This window comes from Pundamilia nyererei, unplaced genomic scaffold, assembly GCF_000239375.1.
Source record: "Pundamilia nyererei isolate P.nyererei 1_Seehausen unplaced genomic scaffold, PunNye1.0 scaffold00079, whole genome shotgun sequence".
Taxonomy (NCBI): Eukaryota; Metazoa; Chordata; class Actinopteri; order Cichliformes; family Cichlidae; genus Pundamilia; species Pundamilia nyererei.
The window spans coordinates 2668492-2679415 of NW_005187480.1; the positions used below are offsets into that span (position 1 = coordinate 2668492).

General features: G+C 41.7%; 1 protein-coding gene across 3 annotated transcripts in view; it reads right to left on the reverse strand.

The window, feature by feature from the left end:
• Positions 1-407: 407 nt before the first annotated feature.
• The window catches only part of pcdh12 (protocadherin 12), an 18585-nt gene continuing 8068 nt past the window's right edge, over positions 408-10924 (reverse strand). For all 3 annotated transcript variants that reach the window (XM_005737760.1, XM_005737759.1, XM_005737758.1), the window contains exons 4-6: positions 7961-8112; positions 2148-2312; positions 408-1959 (exon numbers count right to left, since the gene is read on the reverse strand). In XM_005737760.1, the coding sequence (XP_005737817.1) occupies positions 1721-1959; positions 2148-2312; positions 7961-8112 (556 nt within the window). In that variant the 3' untranslated portion in view covers positions 408-1720. The remainder of the gene's footprint in view (positions 1960-2147; positions 2313-7960; positions 8113-10924) is intronic.

The window sequence follows — 10924 nt, forward strand, 5'->3', positions numbered from 1 at the left end:
TTTATTTTTAATGCAGGAACACTGTTTTGATCAGAAAATCATTTCTGTTGCTTTCTGCAGGAGGAGCTGGCATGACTTTTTTTTTTTTTTTTTACCATCACGCAGCGTAACTGTTTCTTTGAGGCTGCAGAGGGCGCTCTGCACAAAGAAAACATCTGAGCAATCAAAGTCCACACAGACTGTTTGCGTGGTGGCTTTAGTGTGTAGTAATCATCATCGTCTTAAATAAAAAATGAAGACTAAGATTACAAGAAAATCTGCTTAATGGAAGCAGATGTTTGAACAGCTGGATGAGTGTAAACAATTGTGCAAAGGAACAACCTGAAAATATACAAAGAACAGTGAAGCTCTTAAGTGCACATAGAGGTTGTGTTCATAAAGATCCACAAGTTTAAATATGATGCACATTTTATTGAAAAAGTTCATATTACAAAAGTAAAACTATATACACAGTGCTGGCTGTTAAATGGATAAAATCTGCTACATAGTGAGACAACTTTCAGAAGCGTTTTAAGCCAGAGGTTAAAGGACTGAAGCAGTTTGCTGGCTTACTTTGAGGAGGAAGTTCAGTCTGACATTCAGCGTGATGTTTAGTTCATTCTTGAGGAAAAACAAAAGGACAAAGCGACATTTCCTCCCAGTCACTGGTTCGCCTTCTGCCAGCTAAACCCTGAACAACAACAGGGTTTATTAGGTCCTGACAGAAGGAGGTCATCAGGTTACTGCCTGTGTCCGAGTTAAGAACAATGGAGATGCTGAAGTCTTCAGGTCCACTTTGGCTGTGTTTTCCCTGCACGTATTTTAAAACCTGACATCACAACGCACGGGTGAATTTTTGAAAAAAATCAGATACTGTAGCACCAGTTGAACAAAATCTGAGCTGATCTTCAGTCTGTGCATCTGTCTAAACCCTGACCCCAAGCATAACGTCTATATTTTATCTTAAAAACTGCACATCAGCATGATGTTGTGTCCAATAGTGCAGCCTGTAGAGGAAGAATGTGAAGTGGAAACTGGTGACTGGTGGAAACATAAAGTCCTGAATCCACGTTCATTATAGGGTAGAGAGGACTGAGGCGAAGCTGCACCTATATATGATTTCAAATGTTGGAGGCTCTGTCTTCCTGCTCCTCTTGTCTGTAGTTTGTGGTTGTGTTTAGCATCAGAGAGGTAGTTTATTTCCTGAGTTACATTTCCTAGTATTGTTTTCTTTTAACATCCTGGCAGCTCATTATAGTTGTACTGTACAGAACTGGGAACTAGAATCATGGAGGTTGTCCCACCATATGATGATTTCATTAAAACAAAAAATGTAATATTTATTTCATGTAATTTCTCTGGTCTCTGGCAATGCTTTAAACATGCTTATAGGATAAATGTATTTTACTCTGATTAACGTGTTATCTTTGTGGTGCTGTCTTCAGTCTGGTTTGTAAAATAAATAAGCTCATTTCCAGCCAGTGGGAGATGGTTAAGTGCACAAACTAGTCAAGCAGAGGAAAGGGAAGAGTGCGGCTGGCTGAGGGGAGTGTGAGGGCCAAGTGTATGTTAATTAAATCCATCACAGATCCACTGTGGTGTTATTTACTGTTGCACATGCCTGAATTATGTTTCTGTGACTGAATGCCTCTAAAATCCTCCACAAAAACAGACACCTGAAAAACACTGTCTGTTGCACAGTTGCCAGTCTGTTCCAGTCTTCAGTGAACACATGCTATGGTTATTGACAAAGTCCTGAGGGTGCGGAAGGCCCAGATCTCACAGAGTTTTTGGCTGCGTTGCCAGCGGCTCCACCGTCCAGGCCCAGAGAGCGACGGTACGCCGCCGACAGCCGGTACAGGACGTCAGGCCGAGGGCCGGGGTGGGCATCGGCCTTCTGCGTCATCAGCATCTCGAACAGCGTGCTCACCTCAGATAGCAGAGCTCCGCCCAGTGGGCCGTCCTTCTCTGGGGTTTTACCTGAGGAGAACACAAAGAGTCAGAAACTCCAGATTTCTGTTCGTCTTTTTATAAATCCCGCTTCTGGTTCAAGTGAACATGATCAACACGATCTTCAATGATAATCAACTATTATCTTTTTATTTTCAGGATAATATTTCAACTTGAGGGGAAAAAAAGAGTAAAATAAATTTAAATGCAAACTTTACCAAATGTGGAGAAGGATGAAGATTCCAGGCCATCCCGAGGAAGGGTCTCACTTTCGGGGGATGGAGGGCTGTTGGGGACAAACACGTTGTCATGGTAATCGCTGGTGAGTGGGAGGGAGAGTCTGGCCATCCAGGAAGGGTCACTGACCTCTGAGAAAACATCATCTGCAGAAAGAGAAGCGATAGCTTTGTCCTCAAACCATCTCAGGTTATTTATAGTGTAATATTATAATATATCTCACAGGTGAGGGCAGACATGAAGGATGCACAAGAAGAAGGAAATGACACAGTGGCTTTATCTGGCGGCTATAAACAAGTTTTTTTTTTCTTCTTCCATCAGTTGCATCCTGCATGCTTGGACCGTATGCCGACGATCACGTCCACGCTGACACAAAACTCCTCCCGGCCCTACCGGCTGCCTGGCGGGCGAGTCGATGTCAGAGGCGTAAATGTCGGGTGTGTCTCGGAGCTCTAACCTTGGTTTGTGTGTTTTCACTCAAACATTCAACATGATTACATGTCTGACTTCATTTATTCATCTACTGTAAATACACTGTCTGCTGGACAGAGTGTGAGGGGAAAACACAGAGATATACTCCTCATCCTGTTCCTCACCCTGACAACATCCTGTTGATGTTGTGCGCTTCCTGCTTGTGTTTTTATCAGATGTTGTTGTAAAAACCTGATTTCACACCAGCACTAATAAAGTTTTTGTTGACCCTAATTTAACGTAAAACATAAAAGATCTTTACAGCCAAAACCTGGATAAGCTCAAGTACGAGCAGGATTGTGGAAAACTTTGGCAGAGTGACGGGATGAGCAGAAACACCAGTTTATTTTCTCATTAACAGCATTTGTCAGTGCACATCTGGAGACCTGCTATAGGAAGCTGCTCATTTGTCATATTCCTGATGTTGGATAATGTGCCAGTCAATTCTATAAGAACATACATGTACTCCCGGACTGTATCTGCAGCCGTCGTGGACTAAAAAGCAGAAACTGTGAGAATCAGCCTGCGGACGAGCTTGGTCTCTTTCATCTAACCGCAACCAGATGGAGGATTAAATGTACCACCACAAACACACACTAGTGCTTACATGCAGAATGGTAAAGACCGCCCCCAAATCACCCACCCACCGTCCACCCCCTTTCCTCTCTTTGTTTTAGGAGTATTTCACCACAGAGCGCCCAAACTCAAAATCCTCAAAATTACTAAACGTGTCGAGTTTCAGATCATCTTCCTGTTTATCCAAGTGTTCTGCCTGTAATTTGAATCCATCTTTATACTTTATTTAATCTGAACAAGTCTTTCAGGGTTTCTCCTCCAATAGGAAGCTTTAAACACTGAGCTCTCGTCGAAAAACAGCGAGGCCTTCTAAGCCTGTATCTTCTTTACCTGTGAAACAGGAGTCAGCAGTGGAAGTAACAGGTCTCATAGAGACTCGTTTGTGTCCACATACACAAAGAAAAAAATTGTTTTCTCTGTTTAACAGGGTAAAAAAGGCCGCAGGGGTTGATAGTTGAGACCAGAGACGTGCATGTCTCAGATTTTCACACTTCTTTTGTATTTTTTAAAATATGTTATGAATTAAATATCCATTACTTGGATAGACGTGCTGCAGCTGAAACTAGTTTTATAACCAAAGTTATTCTCCCCTACTGGCGCTGAATGCATTGCAAGCACACAATATACTTCCTACTGTAATATATTACAATCTGTGCTGGATGTCATGAAGAATGTGCCAGTTTGTGTCAGTGGACACAAAAAACTGCAAATCAAAAACTGTTTTTTACAACTGTTTTGTTTGTGCTGTGAGCTCCATAAACTCACAACAATGCTGGCCAGGATGCAAAAGCAGAGCGTTGTAAAATCCATGAACTCATAAATACCAAATACAAAGAAACCAAAGACTCAGGGGGGGAAAGCAGCTGTTCTAACAGAGACAGAAAACAGAGTCAATTCACAAGAGAGGTGGGTGAAACATGAGAGACTCAAGGTGGAGAAACCAATCACCGGAGCAGGAAGCCAAGCAGTGCCTGGCTCATTAGTCATTATATCATTTTTTTTTTATAATAACCAGAAGGTGCTTTTGACCCCTAAACAGGAGAGCCTAAAGCATGCCTATTCAACTACAAAGTTAGTTGGGCCAGATTTTCAAACCGAGGAATTTATCTGGGCCAGATATTTTTTTTGAAGCCAGTAAGCAGCAGATCATGATCAATTTCAAACCCACACAACTGTACTGAAAAACAAGTATTTTTTTTATTCCTTTTCCCCTATAAATCTGGTGGTGACCTCTCACAAATGCACACCAAAAGGTCCATTTTTTTTAAAAGGGAGCTATAACTAAACTATTTTTTGCACATTTGAAATAATAATAATAATAATAACAAAAAACATTTTGATAATTCCCTTTCAAATTAAAATAAATATTTCGCTGACCACTCACTTTTCCTGCCATGGATGGAGCCCCATCGGTCACAAGTATACAGACACGCTTCATATCCAGACCATTTTCCTCAAAAAGCTTAAATCTTCTCAAACATTATTTCGCCAGCTGTGTGTCCCTCTAACGGTAGTAAACCGAGCAATTTCCCATTCAAAAAACGGACATATACGCACAACTGTGCATTATCAGTTCTGTCTGTGATCTCCTGCTATAGACATTAATCAGTTTTCTTCAGGTCATCTAACAGCACTTCAAACTCGTCTGACGCCAGAACTTCAATTCTACGAATATTTGAACTGTCCTACAGGGGCACGTTTTTAATAGCAGATGTCACACTTACTTTTCACCGCATCCACCACGGCCAGCATGCAGTATTTCATTGCTTCAGAATCTGTGAAAGGCCTTTTGTTCTTCGCCAAGAAGCAAACACGAAGGGAAGATGCTGCAGCTCTCTCTTGGGCTGTACAGGACCCACCATGGTAGTACAACTCCGGTTGTAAGATTATTAAACTCGGTAAAATGAATAAGTATTTGTCAGTCCAGGCAGGGTTAAACCGACAGTTTTCATTGTCAATTTTGCGCTTTTGGAGTGAGAAAGACATGCTGTTGTCGCATCATATATTATGATGATCGTTTAATATGTTTACATCACGGTGCATTGTGGGTTAAATATTGCTAGGCTACTAGGAGTGTTGCATTCACAGTCTACACTACGCTGTAGGAATTTTTAATTTTTTTTAAATTAATTAATGAATTATTTTTTTGCGTTTTCTCTGTGTTTCTGCCAGGACCACAGGCAGGGCCACTCGCAGGTTGCTTCTGGCCCGCGGGCCGCCATTTGAATAGGCTTGGCCTAAAGGAACCGAAGGAAGCCAGTGTTTCCTTTGAATGTGTTTTAATATTAACAGGAGGAAGAAGAAAATCTACCTGATTGAAACTTCAATGAGCTGTGGGCCACTGTTGGTACTGTCATCTCATTGGAGGGACACTTCAGTGTTCAAGCAGTAATGATAATAATAATAATGGATTGGATTTATATAGCGCTTTTCAAGGCACCCAAAGCGCTTTACAATACCACTATTCATTCACTCTCACATTCAAACACTGGTGGAGGCAGCTACAGGTGTAGCCACAGCTGCCCTGGGGCAGACTGACAGAAGCGAGGCTGCCATATCGCGCCATCGGCCCCTCTGGCCAACACCAGTAGGCAAGTAAGGTAAAGTGTCTTGCCCAAGGACACAACGACCAGGACGGAGAGCCCGGGGATCGAACCGGCGACCTTCCGGTTACAGATGCGATTTCCAACCCCCTGAGCCACAGTTGCCATTACAACAGTACAACAACAAACAATTTTCAGAAATCTTTGTGGGTGTTTTCTTGTTTGTTTGTTTGTTTAATTTCAAATATTGTATAACAAGACAAAACTACAAACTTGAATGCAGATTTTAACTGACTGACGCCTTTCATTGAACTACCAAATAAACACATTGGTCCTCTCTTTCTGTCCAAACACGTGGCAGCACTTCTGCTATCATTCTGTTCATATTTAACAAAATAAAAGTGCAGACATAAATGTACACATTAGTTTTTAAATGTCTCACTGAACTAACACAGCCAATCCCTCAGCATGTTTGTATTCTCTGCTCATGTTGCCTTCATATTCAATCATTTTGGGCTTTTTAAAGAACTTATTTTAACATTACACTCAAGAACAAACAAATCCTTCCCAACAAAAAAGTCACTTCAAGGGACAAATTGCATTATATTTCTTCATGGCAATATACGGGCCGCATCTAGGGGTGACGTGGACCGCAATTGGCCCCTGGGCCGCGAGTTTGAGACCCCTGCTATGGATAAACAAACATAAATTCTGTTCATCATTAAATTATTTTACACTAAAAATGACAATAAGAGCTTTCCTTTTCATATATATTTTCCTCTCAAAGTTATTGTCAGTCCTCAGAGTGGAAACTTTGATAAAGATTCTTTAGTTAAAGCACAGAAGCAGTATGCTCATCTACCATGAGTGCCACCAGTAACTACAAAATACAAGACAAACCAACATAAACGCACAGCTTCTCTCCCCTCAGCAGCCATAACATCATCCTCAGGTATGAACAAAGGGACGTGCATTTATGTGTGTGATTCATAAAGGTGCAGGTCAGGAAAAAGAGGAATGTGCTGCCCTGAAGCTTTCTTCAGAGCTGAGCTGTCTGCAGCACAGTGTGACTTACACTGATGATGGAGCCTGCGGGCTGAAAGGTGAGTCAAGCACATACATAACTCAACAAACTCCCACTCGCTCTTTTGTTTCTCTCCCGCGCTCTCGTCCTATCATAAAGTGACGCTCGTTCTTCCATCATCAGCCGGTAATCCCCTCTGCTCACCTCCAAGCTGTGACCACCACAATGCCAGGAAGAAACTTTTTAACACACCTACGGTACACACTCAGACACTGGATGAAGCGAGTGTTGGCTTTCATACCGCTGAGGAATTCCCAAGATGTTAGATAAACTTTGGACAATCGACATTTCTTATCCCTCAATCATTACTGCGTTTTGCAAACACGAAGTAATGAAACCAGCTGTTTGTTTATGGGGGAAACAACTGTCTCCTTACGGCAGAAGAATGTAAAAAAGAGTGTATCAGAGATTCAATCTCAAAACACAGCAAGACGTCCTGAGTGGAGTGTGTGTGGGTGGATGTGGATGTAACTTGCCACTGTGTTATTTCCTGCTTTCATCCTGTTTTCTACAGTTGTCTTTGACTGTCCATTGTGAGTGATCAGTCTGTGTGTGTGCTGCAGGGTTAAAGTTTGGCTGCTTTTATCCGACAAATCAAAGAGCTTCACCGGGAGGTTCCAGCTAAATTCACCAGTTTAGTTTCAGTAGATCTTTAAATAGACTAACCATCAGTCAAACAAACCTGAACATCAAATAACCTTCACACAGAGTCAGGACACACTGTTTTATTTTATGGACCTCTATGGTGGGAGGATGCAAACAATGCTTACAGCTACTCATGCTAAACTAAAGAAATCAGCTAAAAAAGAACAAGAATGAGCTTTTGTGGTCAAAAAACCTGGAACCTGAGTTCATTACTAAAAATATCTACAAGTGCTGAAGAGTTAAACATCATTATTTTACTGCAGTTGAGTCGGTGAGGGTTAGCTGGTTGCTTTTGCTTGGACGTCTGTTCATTTCCATGCTACGTGGAAATCTGATTAAGAGTTCTGATGATCCTTTAACGTGTGCTTTCCCATTCAGTGGTGATGACGATATCATTGATTTAAGATAGGATTTCACTTCCAATTTCCAAGAATTATTGCTAACCTCGGGTGTCTGTCAGATGTTGTGTGCTTACCAGGATTGTTGAGGAGGTTGCTGAGTCCTTCCTCCAGCTGTGGGTCTATCGGTGAGTCTCTTCCTGGTTCCCAGTCCACATCTCCAGCCTCGCTCTCGCCATGTCCACTGTCTTTGGTGCTCTGCCAGTCAGAACAGTCCTGACCTCCATACCTGCAGACAAACGTGAACTTGACTCACAAACTCTCCGTTCATGTATCTGTTTAACTTTGGGCAGCGTGTCTGTTTAAGCTGATAGTTTGATGTCACAGAGTTCTTGATAGAAACGTTTCAACTATTAAAGATATATTTTTTAATCTAAAATTGCAATGGGAGCATTCACTTTATACAAAGTTAAATAAGTAGTTGGGTATGCAGTCCAAACTCATTTAAGAACAGAATCTGCCCAATTTACCTTTTCTCTGGTTGGTTGTTTATTTTTAACAATAAAACAATTCTTAATGCTTAATAAGAGCCAGAACATGAAATATAAACATATAAAATCTTTGGTGATGAGTCTATACATTAGGGATGATTAGAAGTCCCCAGCTCACAGTAACAGTGAGGCTCATGCTGAGTTGGCAGGAGCACAGCCATGCAAGGCTTAAAAACAAACATCCAATTCAATCCTCAAACTCAGTGAGAGGCATCGCAAACATAATGTGGTTAAAACACTTTAAAGCCGGCAGCACTGTTTTATATCAGTTACAGTCTGACTGCTAATTAAAGTCACATCCAAGCAGCACTGCTCTGCTTTGAGTCCACATGATGTTTGGATGCAAACTATAATGTGATATTTAGGATTCTCATATGTCAGTATCATTTCCTAAATGTTGACAATACAAAGTTTGACCTTATTTGACCTTGAGGGAAAGTTCAGAGGTCAGTGTAACGTGATATTTAGAATTCCCATATATCATTCCTTATATGGCCATAGCTCTATATAGCATTACTATCAGTCTGACCTTCAGATCAATCTATGTGATAGAGAGGTCAGAGGTCAAATGTGACATTATAATATAAATCTGTACTTTCTATTTGTTGACGTCATGAATCATGGTTAACTTCTAAGACATTCTTTTCCCACCAATAAATCATGAAGTTGACCTTGAGGTGGATGGATGTCAAATTTTAATGATTGTTTAGGTGACCTCACTCTACAGCCCTACAGAGTTTATCAGAATTCACTCCAAACTTTTTCAGTTATCGTGTTTACGACACTCTAACGCTACCAAAAACAGAACCTGCTTAGTGGAGGTAATGAGCTGAGTGCTGACTGCAAGCTGTCAGCCACAGGTGACCTCACCCTCCGAGTGTCAGAGCTGTGTAGGAAGCAGAAATCAGAAATCTTTGGGAGACAAATGGACAAGTTTGAAAATGTTGCTAGGCGTTAGAATGAGTTTTTGATATCCAGTTCAAAACATATATTCCTTAAAATACAGTGAGTCACAGGAGACAGAACTCCAGAGTACAGCTGAGGTCTGATGTTTGTAAGGGTTTTAAAAAGGTGATAAAATTCCTGAGGTTTCAGGTGACAAGTCCTTTGGTAAGCACATCTCATCAGAGCAGCAGGCTCGGGCAGGAACCAGCGCACAGATAAAGGTGAGCTCACACACAGGAGTTATGCACACTCAGGTGTGTTTTGTGAGTGCGATGAAACAGTGCACCGTGTGTATCAAGGTGATGTCAGATCTTATCTGAGCGCAACAGTGATGCTGAAGTCCTGCTTCCTGTCAGAGCCTCTGAATCACTCTGCTGCAGTCTGCTCTGGCGCACACGCTGCAGTCTGCTCTGGCGCACACGCTGCGGGGTTATGAGACACTCTTCCTGCGACACTGACTTTGTGTCCTGTTTTTCTGTTGCTGTTATTTCAGTCACAGCAGGTCAGTTGGTCAGAAACACCAGGGAAGACATTTGTCAGCTGCAGCTTTCACGACTTTAAGCAAAAGCAAAAGTTCCAGCTGAACAGTGTGGCGTTACTGTCACTGCTATGAAGGCACAGATGCTGGAATAATGCACTAACCACATTGAGTCAGGAGCTGCCCATATTCCCAAGTGCATTTTATTTATATGAAAGCCAGGAGCGTCCCTCACGGCAGCCACTTTGCTAGACATTGAGGTGAAAAATCTTCTTTAGTCTAAATCAGGTTGAAGAGATGTATTTTCACTTTTCCATTAAAGAGAGTATTTGAACACAGACAATGCTTAATACGCATTTCATGGTGTTGAAGTAATTTTGTTAGGCTACCTACAAAGATCTGAATTCATTTTAAACTTTTCAAGTTAGATTTAGCTCAGGTGTTTGGTGCACAAAGTAGCGCAGCCAAAAAAATACTCAGCGTGTTGATCTCTAACCCTCACCACTGGGTTTCACTTAATAAAACCACAGAACAAAAACACGTGCTTGTACGTGGATCAGATTGATCATTATAACATATGCAGGTTCTTAAATTTGGTGGGACCCCCCCCCCCTCATATTTCTGCAATCAGAAGAAGACTGCATCAGAGCGCGCAACAGTGATCACAGTCTGAAGCCAGCAGCCATCTGGCTCTTAAACAACCCTCTGATTAAAGGAAAAACAAGTTCTGCATCTACATCGGGATCTTTCCTTCAGGATATCAGTCTGTTTTTTTTAAGTCAGTGTGCAAGTGCAGTTCCTATCAGGGCAGCAGGAAGAGACTCGTGGTGACCCGTGTTAGTGTCCGGCCACATTTTTAGCTAGAATAACAAATATTGAAGCCTTAAAGGATGAAATAAAGACACTTTGAAGAAGACAGTGTGCCTGGCATGTCCACTGTGCAGTCACTTCTACTAGAAAACATTACTCATGTTTGAATTTAAATCATGAGCTGAATAGACTACAAAGAGTTAAAACTAAAAACATGCTGGCATCTGATCAGAGTTAAAACTCTTCGGGAGGTGTGTGTGTGTGGAATGTGTGTGTGTGTGTGTGTGTGTGTGTGTGTGTGTGTGTGTGTGTGTGTG